General features: G+C 34.6%; 1 protein-coding gene across 1 annotated transcript in view; it reads left to right on the top strand.

The window, feature by feature from the left end:
- LOC111047125 overlaps positions 1-10,970 on the top strand; it is a 30,572-nt gene extending 19,602 nt beyond the window's left edge. The window contains exons 5-7 of the mRNA XM_039435896.1: positions 4,490-4,575; positions 6,017-6,219; positions 9,336-10,970. Coding sequence (XP_039291830.1) covers positions 4,490-4,575; positions 6,017-6,219; positions 9,336-9,623 — 577 coding nt within the window. The 3' untranslated portion in view covers positions 9,624-10,970. The remainder of the gene's footprint in view (positions 1-4,489; positions 4,576-6,016; positions 6,220-9,335) is intronic.
- Positions 10,971-16,201: the final 5,231 nt, after the last annotated feature.

The raw sequence follows: 16,201 nt of genomic DNA, 5'->3' as shown, positions 1-16,201 counted from the left end.
CTTTATTTCTGTTCAATGATGCTCCTGTAATTCGGACACCTCATTAGATTGCTTTCTAAGGAACAAAACAAACGTGTCCGCATGAATATGGAAAATGTCTGGAAAAAGGGAAAATAATGCTGTTTCCATGTTCGATTGATTGATTGATTGAGTACTTTATTTATGTAGATTACAATATATACTGGCTTATACACTTATATACAATAGCTTACAATACAGCAAAATTATACATGAATTTACATAATATAGACTAAGAAAATAATTATTGAACTGTATATGATATGAAAAAGTAATTTGTAATATAATAACTATAGATAATTATATTGTTATGCATGTACATAAATTGGCGGAGCTTTGGACATATCAATGTCCATTCTAAGGAAACAATATTAAAAATATCCTCCCCACTAACTCTCTACCAAATTCGATGAGAGAATCAATTCAGAAAGCTGTTAGATAATTAGATCTGGAAGCCTCTTTCCCATAAGTTCCCAATGGATTGGATATTATCATAGAGAAACAATAGCGTAAGTAGATATCCCGTTGGTATAGGGCGTTTATGTCGTAACTTTTACTGTTATCTCAAGCCTTCTTCGTTTTCTTCTTCATCGCCATTTTGTGGGGCTCTGGTTGCACCAATTTTCAAATTTATCAGACCTACCATGAAAAATTTATCCGTAGAATTTCATGAACTCATGAACCAAACGAGGTCTTTAAATACAGGTCATGACACGATCCCGTGATGCATTGCAAAATTACCATTTTATGGGGTCCTAGTTGCACCAATTTTCAAATTTATCAGACCTACCATGAAAAATGTATCCGTAGAATTTTATGAACTCATGAATTCCAACAAGTTCTATAAATACAGGTCATGACACGATCCCGTGATGCATTGCAAAATTACCATTTTATGGGGTCCTAGTTGCACCAATTTTCAAATTTATCAGACCTACCATGAAAAATGTATCCGTAGAATTTTATGAACTCATGAATTCCAACAAGGTCTATAAATACAGGTCATTACACGATCCTGTGATGCATTGCAAAATTACCATTTTATGGGGTTCTGGTTGCACCAATTTTCAAATTTATCAGACCTACCATGAAAAATGTATCCATAGAATTCCATGAACTCATGAACCAAACAAGGTCTTTAAGTACAGGTCATGACACGATCCTGTGATGCATTGCAAAATCGCCATTTTGTGGGGTTCTGGTTGCACCAATTTTCAAATTTATCAGACCTACCATGAAAAATTTATCTATAGAATTTCATGAACTCATGAACCAAACAAGGTCTTCAAATACAGGTCATGACACGATCCTGTGATGCATTGCAAAATCGCCATTTTATGGAGTTCTAGTTCACCAATTTTCAAATTTATCAGCTGTTATCATTATAGATTAAACAACATTATTTAACACATAATGTTGTTTAATCTATAATGATAACAGCTGATAAATTTGAAAATTGGTAAACTAGTACTCCATAAAATGGCGATTTTGCAATGCATCACAGGATCGTGTCATGAGGGTTTTCGTTTGTGCGTAAATGCCGTCGTCGACCACGACAGGGTGAGGATCTCAGATTGGGTAGATTTCAATTTGTCTAAATAACCTGAACGATAATGTTCAATTATGCTTTAATTGGGCAGGTTGAGCTTATACTTTTTAGCAGCAATATGTATATATTATTAGAAATGTTCGATTCTTGAATAATGAACACAAATAATGAAACGTTTTTGATCAGCTGTTTTAGCACACTTGAAATTTGGACAATATGAATGTCAACAATGCTTGTCGTCGTCGACTGCCTAAATTTATGCACAAACGAAAATGCACCATAAGGGTAGAAATGAATAGTTTTGGGCCAAGCATGTCGTTCGTTCCCGACCATATTTAAATATGATGTTTAATTGATGTATCCACAAATAAATACATCAATGCATAAAAACATAGCTATAGTGATGTCCACATTATAATGGCAGTAGAGGAAGATAGGAGAGACAACGCTGCCAATCCTCCTACTTGTCAATGCCTTCTATAGACGGTAGCTGATACAGGTTTATTGATGTAATATTAACTGTTCATTCTAATTTAAAATAATCAATGATATTTTATTAAGCAAGAAATAATTTTTTCCTACAGTTACGTTGAAAAGTGGCCATTGCTGCACTGATTACAGAACGCAAAGAATCACTTTTCCGCTCTAGTGCGGGAAAAATTTTTCTGCACTCCAGATTTGCAACATGGCAACGCAAAATACTTAGTAGGTTATATGGAGCAACAGTGCAGCAAAATCAAAATGAAGTTGGTAACAGTGACTGCTGTGGCTGCTATAGTGAGCAGAGGTGCAACCAAGCACAACGCGCTAATTATTATTCATTATATATTATAACCAACGACAACGAGGACTTTAGGATTTTAGGATTAAGGTTTTTATCAATAATAAAATTACACAGAAAAACATTTGATGCATTTCAGGCAATTTTACCCATAATTACCCACTTTTCATATTCAATGGTAACTGTAGGAAAAACTTAATGTGAAATACGTGCGCAAAGTTCCTCTGCTGCACTCAAGAAACCATTCCGCCCTCGCCTACGGCTCGGGCGTAAACATTTCTTTCGGTGCAGCAAACTGTCACTTTGCGCACTAGTTGCACAAATAACTATTTTCAATAATTTCATAATGAATTTTCATAATTAACATGGAAGATTTTGTTAATAAATTATTATTTCTACATTGTTGAAAGACGATCTGGCTACATAGCAAATCGAGAAAGAGATAGCGCTATCTGCTTTTGTTGAATGATAGACAAGGATAGCAATATCATTGGACATCACTATAGAAGTATGGAAAGTTTTCTCATTCTTATTATTTGGACTGTAGTATAAATTATTTTGTGGAGGGTCTTTTTTTGAGTATTAACATAGAGAAACAATAGCGTAAGTAGTTATCCCATGGTATAGGGCGTTCATGTCGCAACTTTTACTGTTATCCCAAGCCGATTACTGTCGATTTTTACTGTTTTGTTGGGGTGAGAGTGTATGAACGGCACAATATGAGAGACTACCAGCGTCATAAAGCTTCACAGGAAAGAACTACGTGGACTATCAGCTTGAGATAACAGTAAAAGTTGCGACATAAACGCCCTATAAGATGGGATTTCTACTTATGCTATTGTTTCTCTATGATATTATCCTGTTCTGCCCTTCCATATTATCAGAATATTACAATCTTCTATTTCAGAACTAATGATTATTGAAATGGCTCATGAAGTGTTAAAACTAAAAGATGATACAGGGATAGACAAAAATAGCAACACCAATGTCAATCAAACACTGCCATTATAACGTGGACCTCACTATATTTATTATTATTCTTTACTCGTTAAATGTCTTCGAATTACAGTATTTTCATGATTTATAATACATAAATACTGTATAACATTACTTTTTGTGTAGTTGAGATTGTGTTAATTATTCATATTGAATGAAAAAGACTAAGAAATTGTCAAAAACCACAGAATTATTGATACTTAGAAAGACCGGTTTCGGTTGTTACACCATTGTCAATCTTTGATTAACTAGAACTAGATACAAGAGCAGCAGAATTTATACTAGTAGGCGACTACTGTTATTGGTCAAGGGCATGAACGCCTGTCATTGGCCCAGCTAAACAGTCTCCTCCCACTGAGTGGGAGCAGTACTCGCCTACTAGTATAAATTCTGCTGATCTTGTATCTAGTTCTAGTTTATCAGAGATTGACAATGGTGATGTCCCATTCAGTGGGAGGAGACTGTCTAGTTGGGCCAATGGCAGGCGTTCATGCCCTCGACCAATAGCAGTACTCGCCTAATAGTATATATTCTGCTGCTCTTGTATTTAGTTTTAGTTTATCAGAGATTGACAATGGTGTAACAACCGAAACCGGTCTCTCTAAGTATCGATAAATCTGTGGTTTTTGACAATTTCTTAGTATTTTTCATTCAATATGAATAATTACCACAATATCAACTTCTCAACTACACAAAAAGAAATGTTATACAGTATTTATGTATTATAAATCATGAAAATACTGTAATTCGAAGACATTTAACGAGTAAAGAATAATAATAAATATATTTGTTTTATTATCTTTCACACTTGTTTTCTTGGTTCTTATTTTGTACTCAAAGTAAATTTTATTATCATGGCGATTCTGTTGCTTAAGCCGCCATTTTGTCACACCGTTGAGGGGGAGGAGACTGTCTAGCTAGGCCAATGGCAGGCGTTCATGCCCTCGACCAATAGCAGTAGCCGCCTGCTAGTATAAATTCTGCTGCTCTTGTATTTAGTTTTAGTTTATCAGAGATTGACAATGGTGTAACAACTGAAATCGGTCTCTCTAACTATCAATAAATCTGTGGTTTTTTGACAATTTCTTAGTATTTTTAATTTAATGTATAACATTATTTTAGAATACATTTTTTTCTATTTCCAGAACAAATAAATATTTGAAGAAGTCTTCAATAACCAGAGTGTGTGCAGTTGGAGGTTTTTTTGTATCCATCCCGGTCTTCCTCACAGGTTGGTTTACAATAAAATATAAATATTTTATTATTTATATATTCCATAATTATTAATATAGGTTAGGTTATTTTGCATTGAATCTTTGCTTTTATTCCCAATTCAATTCACTCGGAAGACTCTATATTATGAGCCTGTTTCCGAGCTCGGGATTCTGCTAAGTTCTAGACTTTAATATAGACTAAGTATTTTATTGAAAAGTAACAGTCAGCATGATATGGAATCTGAAAGTAGAAGAGCTCTTCAGAAACTAGAAGAATGGCTGGCCTCAAATATGTTGGTACTAAATTACAATAAGACTATGCAGATTCCATTCAGGACGGCTCGGGAAGCAGTATTGGACACGAGAGATGGAAACATAGGTTCAGCAAACGAGGCAAAGGTACTTGGAGTAGTGCTGGACTCTGAACTCTCCTGGCGACCTCATTTAGACCAGCTAAAAAGCAAACTAAACTCAGCAGTATTTGTTCTTAGAACCGTGAAGAAATTGCTGGATGCAGGAACGCTTAGAAGTGTTTATTTTGCTGTGTTCCATTCTCTTCTTTCATACGGTGTTTGGGGCAATTCAACTCATGCAATACATATATTTAGGATTCAAAAGTGGGCAGTTAGAGTGATGGTGGGTGAATCTATTAGAGCAAGTTGTAGAGATTATTTCAAAGAGTTAAAGATTCTCCCACTACCAGGTGTATATATTTTAGAGGCTCTTTGTTTTATTGATAGGAATAAAGATAGGTTCAATACAGGAGAGTTGTTCCACTCATACAATACCAGATATAGACAAAACCTCAGAGACGACATTCATCGAACTGGTATGTATGAGAGGAGGGTAAAGAGTGCAGGAATTCGGCTTTATAATTCATTGCCAACACGCATAAAAGCTCTTACAGGTGAAAAGTTCAGAATTAAGGTGAGGGAGGAGTTGTTGCAGGTTTGTCCTTATTCCAGTGAGGAATTCTTTTTGCATTATAGAATGCAAAGATTGACGACTTAGATTATAATTGACAAATCCTTATACCCCTTTCATAGGTAGTCAGTTGGATGAAAAAAATTAAATTGATATCTTTTGTCTCGCATATCCCACAATGGACATGCTCTTGAATCAAACTCATCAACTTTTCATTGTCCATAGTTACTTTATAAAACAGAACAACTTCAAAAAACAAAAACAAGACTGTGAAACAATTTTAGGTTAGAAACACTTTGTTGTCTCAGCTCGACTAGTTAGTTCGGTCGGAAAATCCCATTCAATTTGGATCGAAAAATTTATCGGCCGGAGACGGCCGTATGTACCTGTTGCAATTGACGAGCGCAGACTATTCATCTTAACATAGGATTCAATTTCCAATTTTCTTAAGTCTCTGCTCAATAAAGAATGATGATAGAATCAATGAATCAAATTTCATTTATGAAAGTAAATTGCATATTATTTTGTCTGCAGGACTGATCCTGTACACGTTCATCCAGTTCCATTCGACGCCGGCCATCTTGACAAGCGGCCTGATTGGCTTCGGCATAGTGTTCTGCGGCTGCGCAATGGTGCACAACGTCTTCGTCTGGCAGAAGGAGAAGACAGACGCAGTGCGCTCTCTCGCACGCAAACAGCGCGAGCTGCAGATGCAACACGCTGCTCACTTGCAACAGGTAGGCTGCTCATCCAAACAGCAACAGATGCTCTTCTGTATCTTCTCAAAAGCAACGCGTTGCATCCGCAAAGATATACAATGAGCTTCAATGTATCTTTCCATAAGCAACTGATGCTCTTTTGTATCTTCTCAAGAGCAAAGTGTTGCATCCAAAGAGATACACTATGACCTTCAAGGTATCTCTCCATGAGAAACAGATGGTCATCTGTATCTTCTCAAAAGCTAAGTGTTACATCCGAAAAGATACACAAGAAGCTTTAATGTATCTTTGCATAAACAATAGAAGCTCTTTTGTATCTTCTCAAAAGCAGCGTGTTACATCCGAAAACATACACAATGAGCTTCAATGTATCGCAACAGTTGTTCTTTTGTACCTTCTCTAAAGCAACGTTTTACATCCGAAAAGATACACAATGAGCTTCAATGTATTTCTCCATTAGCAAAAAATGTTCTTTTGTACCTTATCAAAAGCATACTGTTGCATCCGAAAAGAAACACATGGAGCGTCACTGTATCATTCCAAAATGAACAGATGTTCTTCTGTATCTTCTCAAAAGCAACGTGTTGCATCCGAAAGGATAGACAGAGAGCTTTAATGTACTTTCCATAAGCAACAAAAGATTTTCTGTATCTTCTCAAAAGCAACGTGATGCATTCGAAAAGATAGACTATGAGCTTCAATGAATCTCTCCAATCTTCCTATAAACAGCAGAAGCTCTTTTGTATCTTCTCAAAATCAACGCGTTGCATTCGAAGGTCAACTCACACTTACGCGACTCAGGCACAGAATAGGTACAGAATGGAAACTTGTAATCTAACCAATGCTTTTTACATGACGCAAATACTAGACACGTCACGTGACCCTGGGAAGTTCCAATCCTGTTCTTCTGATTGGCTCGTGGCAGTGAATGAGATCAATTGATCCGGATCATTAAAGTGATCCGAACCTACCATCAATACTATTACAATGCGGCGCTTCCTAACAAGATGGCGGATTTTGGCGTCAGGGTACTAGCCAAGTTTCCATACGGTACTGTATGTATACTGTGACTCAGGTGGAGAAGAGACTGGACTCTAGTGGAGAGCATGTGTTTCCAAATGGTGACGTCGCGGAGACTAGAATCGACTGGTCTGAGTGTCACCATTTGGAAACACATGCTCTCCACTAGAGTCCAGTCTCTTCTCCACCTGAGTCGCCTAAGTTTGAGTTGAGACTAAAAGATACAGAACGAGTTTTAATGTATCTCTCCATAAGCAACAGATGCTCTTTTGTATCTTCTCAAAAGCAACGTGTTGCATCCGAAAAGATACACAATATTCAAATGCTAAAGAATTAATAATTATTAAAAGAAAATCCAAATTAAATACTGTAATTCACCCCAAAGACTTCTGCTACTGCAAATATTGACAACAGGGTAAACACAAAAGATGAAAATTTGATGAACGCTACTATTCAAAAATTGTTTGTCAGCCCGGGAATCGAACCCAGTACCTCCTAATTGCTGGTCAGGAATGCTTACCCTTACACCAAACTGACAATCTCTGGATATCAGCGCTCTTTTTATACGAAGCCATAGCGGCCAGCCAGTCTACAGATGAAAATTACTGAGATATTGCAATTATTCAAATGCTAATGAATTGATTATTTATTATTAAAATTTTGTTTCCATTACGAACTGCTTGTGAATTATCAGTTTTGAACTAGTACCGGGCCAGCTAGTACCTCATAAGAGAGGCTTTTGTTCTTTTAAGAATGTAAATAAAGCTATAGTATTATTATATTATTCTAGTACATCCTTTACTATGCAGATTACACAAGAACCCAACAACATTTCAAACCAGAAACCACAACCACAACACCAGATACAGGAATCTTCTCATCACCAGTGTTGCAAGGAAGGCACTATACCAGACACATTTCAATCATTTAGCACCAAAATTATATAATCTACATCCTGCAAACTTTAAACAGATGAATCATCCTAAAAAGTTACAAACAATAGTACACAATTGGTTGATGAGCAAAGGAAGACAGAACATAGAAAACATTATTTCAAATAACAACTAACCACCTAATGACTTACTAAACACTAACTAATTGATAATATGCACTAAAAACTAACAAAACCTACTCTAGAACATGGTACGCCATAGTGGAGAAGGTCAATTTCCACACAGAAAAAACTAAACAAGTAGAGGACACATTAAAATAATTTTTTGTAACTAACTATTGTATGTAATATTGTAATTTATCTAATATTTTGTGTAATTGATGTTGTAGTTTTAGTTTTTTTTGGGGAAATAAACATTTATTTATTTATTATACAAATGACATTAGTCTAAGCAATGAATGCTCAAAAAAGGGTATAGAGGGAAAAGTGGGAAAGACAATTTTTGACCCCACAGTTCTGTTTAGGGTAGTAAGGAGGTAAACATACCAAAAGTCCTTGTGCTAAGGGTGTGGGGGTGGTTTAAAGGTACCATTTTTTTTATTTATCGCATAAAACTCAAAAACTATGTATCCTAAGGACTTGACAGTCATTGACCGAGCGAAGTGAGGTCTAAGATTCAAGTCGACGTATATACAAGGTTTTTGGAAATTTTGCATTTCAAGGATATTATAAAAGGAAAAAGGAGAGCTTCATACGCCAATATTACCGTAAAAATCAGACTATAGAATTATTCATAATAAATCAGCTGTCTAGTGGACTATAATACTACCCGTTCAAAAACATCGAACATCTTGAAAATTGTATCTTTCCATCAACGTTGTAGACAGTTGCAGCCAGACCTGATAACAGCGCTCACACTCACATTCCGGGACGGCACGTCACGGTACGATATAGGACAGAAAGCCTTATGTTTATTTAGGATTTTTTCTAGACATTTTTAATTGATAAATTATCTATTAATTTTTGAGAAAACATAACAGGTCAATGTAACTCACTGAGCGCGAGGTCTACTGTTCACAGAACTACTAGTATAACAAACTGAAGCTTACATAATTTCCTACATTATTCATTTCACAACTTTTTTTATATCTCCTCTAGTTTTCGAGATATCCGAGTAATAAATTACAACTAATAAAATTTACATATTTGATTTGATGAACAGAATGCAGCGACTGCAGGAGCGACCACACCCAATCATCACGTGACAGCCGACTCCGCCCACCTCTACCCCCACCACCATCACACCAACTACTCCACTGCGCATGCGCTCCGCACCAGCAGTCACAGTGCCATCTCGTCGCCGCATCACTCGTCGATGGCGGCAAACGGAGCCGGTTTGAATTTGGCGCCAAGAGAGGCGAGCGGAAGCGGAAGTCCCAGTGTGCCGCATGCCACGCTGGACCTGAGCAGTGTTGCCACCACACCGCACGAACTGTCTACTTTGGTTTGAACAGGAAAGGTAGTTGTGCTTACTGGAGGTGCTATTCCTTAGGTTGGCAACAGTAGAACAAGCATAATATAATGTTTATATAATCACATACACTCATGTTCATCATCAGTTTCATAGCCAGGTCTGTAGAAACCTTAGACCAGTTATGGAATAGACACGCCCCATTGTATATTCCTTAGACCAGTTATAGAATAGACACGCTGGGAAGTCTAGTCTCTGATGCCAACATCTACTGCCATATCGCCAAATCGTGACGTCATCTTCGGATAGAAAACTTTCAGATTGTGTCTATTTCAGAAGGATGTAAATTATTATTCATTAAAATGGTGAACTCCCGTTGCGCCCCCGCTGAAATAGACACAATCTGCTATGGAAAACAATGTAAACAAACTCTACAGAAAAGTTTTCTATATGATGCTGACCGTCACGATTTGGAGATATGGCAGTAGATGTTGGCTTCATCGACTTTCAGTATGAATATACAATGGGCCGTGTCTATTCTATAACTGGTCTAACGGTCCACGTTATAATGACAGTGGAGGAAGATAGAGAACAATGTTGCCAATACTCACTGTCTTGACAATGCCTTCTATAGACTGTAGCTGATACAGGGTTATCGTTGTAATATTAACTGTTCATTCTCGTTAAAAATAATCAATTATATTTTATTAAGCAATAAATAATTACTTCGTGATGAATTTTCATAATTGAGATGAAATTTTTAGTTGATTGATTCTACATTGTTGAAAGACGATCTGGCAACAGAGCAAAGCGAGAAAGAGATAGCTCTATCCGCTTTGTTGAATGATAGACAAGGATAGCAATACCATTGCTAATCAAACACTGCCATTATAACGTGGACTTCACTATACCTTTAGGCTCAACTGACACTTACGCGACTCAGGTGAAGAAGAGACTGGACTCTAGTGGAGAGCATGTGTTTCCCAATGGTGACACTCAGACCAGTCGATTCTAGTCTCCGCGACGTCATCATTTGGAAACACATGCTCTCCACTAGAGTCCAGTCTCTTCTCCACCTGAGACGCCTAAGTGTGAGTTGAGCCTTACACATAGTCCGAAAAAGCTATAGTGAGGTCCACGTTATAATGGCAGTGTTCGATTAGCAAGGGTATTGCTATCCTTGTCTATCATTCAACAAATCGGATAGCGCTATCTCTTCCTTGCTTTGCTCTGTTGCCAGATCATCTTTTAACAATGAAGAATCAATAACTAGTAGTTCTGCGTACAGTAGACCTCGCTCATTAATACAACTTTCAATCTAATGAGAAGGGCCAGTACAGTAAGCACAGTATATTGTGAAGATTTAGCCATGACTGTCATCTATTATTTTCTCCATTGAAAGTGCTAGATACACTGTTTGAAGGGACACCGGACTTATCAAGGAGGTACCTTTATATCGTCTCCATATTTACAATACAAACATAATATATTACAACTTTTCTAATAATTAATTATAAGACATCGGTAAACTGACGGAAAAATGGAATATGCAGTAGGCAATTTAGATTATGAATTATTTTAAAAGAGAATGAACAGTTAATATTACATCAATAAACCTGTATCAGCTACCGTCTCTAGAAGGCATTGACAAGACAGAGGATCAGCAACGTTTTTTTCCAGCTTTCTCCACTGCCATTATAACGTGGACCTCACTATGGGATCTCTAAAGTCTGATGTTTTTGCAAACCCGTGAATATTGCCCCAAATTCTATTGTCTCATTTAGTTTTACTATCTTAATAAATCTTCCAATGCAATAAAGACCGAATCTTGCCATACCGTACTGATTTTAAAGGGTATTAATTTCTTATTTCTTCTACTATTTCAAACCAGCTTCCAATATGTAAATCTTAACCTTTGAGGCTGATTCGTATTTTTAGGAATAAATGTAAATATAATTTAAAGCTTATACATTAGTAATTTTATGGGAAAATGTAGTTTATAATAGCTATTATATAGCTATATTATTTTAAGATAAATCTGTGTATAATATTATATTTTTGATGCTAAAATATTTTAGATGACATTAACAATCATTGACTGTAAAGCTGCATTTACACCAAAGTTATTAACAAAATGTTTATTTTTCCGTCCTTATAGATTCTATTACATTGAACCACAGAATTGCAAGTGAAGAATTATAGGAGTTTTCTCTGATTGAACATAACTTATCATACACATGATGAACATATGTGTTTGTCAAGTTCCGTTCAATCTAATAAAATTAACAAAGCTATTAACAAAATGTTTATTTCTCCGTCCTTATAGATTCTATTAAACATAACTTGTCATACACATGATGAACATATGTGTTTATCGAGTTCCGTTCAATCTAATAAAATTAACAAATTTATTAACAAAATGTTTATTTTCCGTCCTTATAGATTCTATTACATTGAACATAACTTATACACATGATGTGCATATGTGTTTGTCAAGTTCCGTTCAATCTAATAAAATTAACAAAATTATTAACAAAATGATTATTTCTCCGTCCTTATAGATTCTATTAGAATGAACATAACTTATCATACACATGATGAACATATGTGTTTGTCAAGTTCCGTTCAATCTAATAAAATTAACAAAGTTATTAACAAAATGTTTATTTCTCCGTCCTTATAGATTCTATTACATTGAACATAACCTATCCTACATATGATGAACATTATGTGTTTGTTGAGTTCCGTTCAATCTAATAGAATTAACAAAGTTATTAACTAAATGTTTATTTCTCCGTCCTTATAGATTCTATTAGAATGAACATAACTTATCATACACATGATTTGCATATGTGTTTGTCAAGCCCGGTCAATCTAATAAAATCTACAAGGACGGGAAAATAAACATTTTGTTAATAACTTTGGTGTAGTGTACGCAGCTTAAATGGTATATTTTTTATTAGATATAACATATTTCTGTGGAAGATTTCTTGTTTACAAATGCGTATTGCTTCTTCAGTTAAACTTATTACTCATGTCCGTTTTTTGTAAAAGTAGCTCTGAAATGATTAGGCCATTATCGTATGTGATTTAACTTAACCTTCCGGCAGTCGCGCTGTTGTAAAAAGTACAACAATGTCAGTTTTTTGCTGCACAAAACTATTGAATGGGGTGGTGTCAGTGAATGAGTCACCTATGCATTCCAAAACTTTCCCCCCATCTCCCCACTGAGTTGCAGTATCAACCGAGCAATGGTTCAGTCTTTAGGTGCCATTTAGTCGCTACAGTGCATAAAATAGGGAAAGACTGTATACGGGGACTGTAAACGAACCAATTGATGGCTTTGCTTGATGTACCTTATTGGGCTATGAAATGGTAATCATCCAAATGTTCATAGGCGTAAAATAATCCAAGAAGATGGAAAACGTAATTATACAATTAATTAATATGTTTTGACAGTAAACAGAGTACATAACACTTGGGAAATTGGATGTTGTACAAAATACAACACGCGATTGAGTGAGTAGGGCGCGACTACCGAAAGGTTAAATAATTTGATATTTGATTTTGAATCTCAAATTTTCATTTTTCACCACTGGTATCATCAATTTTCATATTATACTTCAATTGATTCATTAATGATTCATCCAACCTGAAGACTATCTTAAGCTGCGTTTACACCAAAGTTATTAGCAAAATGTTTATTTCTCCGTCCTTATAGATTCTATTAGATTGAACATAACTTATCATACACATGATGAACATATGTGTTCGTCAAGTTCCGTTCAATCTAATAGAATCTATAAGGATTAAGTTATTAACATTCTGTTAATAACGTCTGCTTAAAGCCGCGTTTACACCGGAGTTAATAATACGAGTTATAAATTGACTGAAATTTCTTTTAACAAAAGTTAATAACTCGTGTTTTTAACAGAAAATTCCTTGTCATTAATAGTTATTTGTGCAACTAATGCGCAAAGTGACAGTTTGCTGCACCGAAAGAAACGTTTACGCATAAGCCGTAGGCGAGGGTGGAATGGTTTCTTTCGGTGCAGCAAGGAACTTTGCTCACGTATTTCACATTATTTTTTTCCTACAGTTACCATTGAATATGAGAAGTGGTTGATTATGGGTAAAATGATGGCTGAAATCCATCAAATGTTTGTCTGTATAATTTTGTTATTAATAACTAATTTAATTTATTTTAAACGTGATAATCCAATTGAAAATTAATAATCGAATTTGAATAATTTTGAGTAAATCTTAATTTCTAAATAATTTTTCAACCAATGAATTTATGAATGAAAAAAATATTATTTGAAATAATGAATAATCAATAATATCCAAAATGTATAATTTAATGAGTTCTCATTTTTATTTATTTGAAAATCAGAAAAAATATAGATAGAATGAATTCGCATTCAAAATACACACCAAAAATGTCAACAGCTGATTGGGATGGCTGCAAGATAATATACAAAGTATTAAGAGTACGCAAAGTAATACTTTGCGCACTAGAGTGGAAAAGTGATTCTTTGCGTTCTGTAATCAGTGCAGGATAAAATTGTCACGTTTCAAGGTAACTGTAGGAAAAGAAAATTTTATTAACATATGTTAATGATTTTTGTTAACATCAGTTAATAACAAAAATGTTGAAAACTTTTCCTATTAACTCCGATTTAAACCCAGCTTTATATTGAAGTTTGATAAAAAATCTCAAGATATAACTTGCTTCAATTTTCTGAACTATTCTCCTAAATTTATTTATTTAATTTTTCGGTTTTGAATAAGGCCTATTTGCCTGAATGAAGCACATCTGAATAAAATTCAATGATTTCAATTTGTCTTACTATAAGTTCAATTTTCAACTCTACTAATAGCTATTTGTACATAGAAAGCCACCGTCGACTGAATTGTACTTCCTCTACTATGGTGCTCAATACATTTTAATTCAGATACAGAATATATAAAACCATAGAGAAACTATAGCGTAAGTAGATATCCCATGGTATGGGGCGTTTATGTCGCAACTTTTACTGTTATCTCAAGCCGATTACTGTCGATTATTGTCGATTTTTACTGTTTTGACCGGGTAAGAGTGTATGAACGGCACAATATTGATTGATTGATTGAGTACTTTATTTATGTAGATTACAATATATACTGGCTTATACACTTATATACAATAGCTTACAATACAGCAAAATTATAGATGAATTTACATAATATAGACTAAGAAAATAATTATTGAAAGTATATGATATGAAAAAGTAATTTGTAATATAATAGCTATAGATAATTATATTGTTATGCATCTTCATCAATTGGCGGAGCTTTGGACACATCAATGTCCATTCTTCGGAAAGAATATAAAAAAAATCATAAAAAAAAATATATATATATATTAAAAATATCCTCCCCACTAACTCTCTACCAAAACAATATGAGAGACTACCAGCGTCATAAAGCTTCACAGGAAAGAACTACGTGGACTATCAGCTTGAAATAACAGTAAAAGTTGCGACATAAACACTCTATACCATGGGATATCTACTTATGCTATTGTTTCTCTATGAAAAAACCTTCATAGATTTTACTTTTTACTTACCCTAATTTATTTATTAATTTTTTTTTTAAATTCTATATTGTATTTTTGGATGGAATACTTGAATTTCAACGATCCATTGGCGTATTGAAATAAAAAATAATAACCTTTTAAACATAATTGTAGCTCAATTTCAAACTTTTGGCTCTCGATCAGACGAAAGTCTTGTGAGAGCCATTAGATTCTTTTCATATTTTTATGATGTATACAAAATATTTCATGTTTTTTCAATTGTTGTGAAAGTGAAGAAGAATCAATAAATTATTATATTTATAATACAAACTCTCAAACTGCGTTTACACCAAAATTATTAAATAAATGTTTATTGTTCCATCCTTATAGATCCTATTAGATTGAACGGAACTTTACAAACACATATGTCCATCATGAGTGTGATAAGTTATGTCATAGAGAAAAAACAGCGTAAGTAGATATCCCATGTTGTAGGGCATTTATGTCGCAACTTTTACTGTTATCCCAAGCCGATTACTGTCGATTATTGTCGAATTCTACTGTTTTGACCGGGTAAGAGTGTATGAACGGCACAATATGAGAGACTACCAGCGTCATAAAGCTTCACGGGAAAGAATTACATGAACAATCGGCTTGAGATAACAGTAAAAGCTGCGACATAAACGCCCTATACCATGGGATATCTACTTAAGCTATTGTTTCTCTATGGTTATGTTCAATCTTATAGAATCTATAAGATTGAATGAAAAAGACTAAGAAATTGTCAAAAAACCACTCATTTATTGATAATTAGAAAGACTGATTTCGGTTTCTTTCTAATTATCAATAAATCAGTGGTTTTTTGACAATTTCTTAGTCTTTTTCATTCAATATGAATAATTACCACAATATCAACTTCTCAACTACACAAAAAGTGAATCTAAAAGAACAGAAAAATAAACATTATGTTGTAACTTTGGTGTAAACGCAGTAATTTCCATGTTTTACAGTGTAAAACTAGTTTTTGACACAATTTTTTGCAAAAATCCTCTAAAAACAT

Source organism: Nilaparvata lugens, chromosome 9 (assembly GCF_014356525.2).
Source record: "Nilaparvata lugens isolate BPH chromosome 9, ASM1435652v1, whole genome shotgun sequence".
NCBI classification, from domain to species: Eukaryota; Metazoa; Arthropoda; class Insecta; order Hemiptera; family Delphacidae; genus Nilaparvata; species Nilaparvata lugens.
Note: the sequence above shows the minus strand (reverse complement) of the source record. Positions and strands in the feature narration are given on the sequence as shown.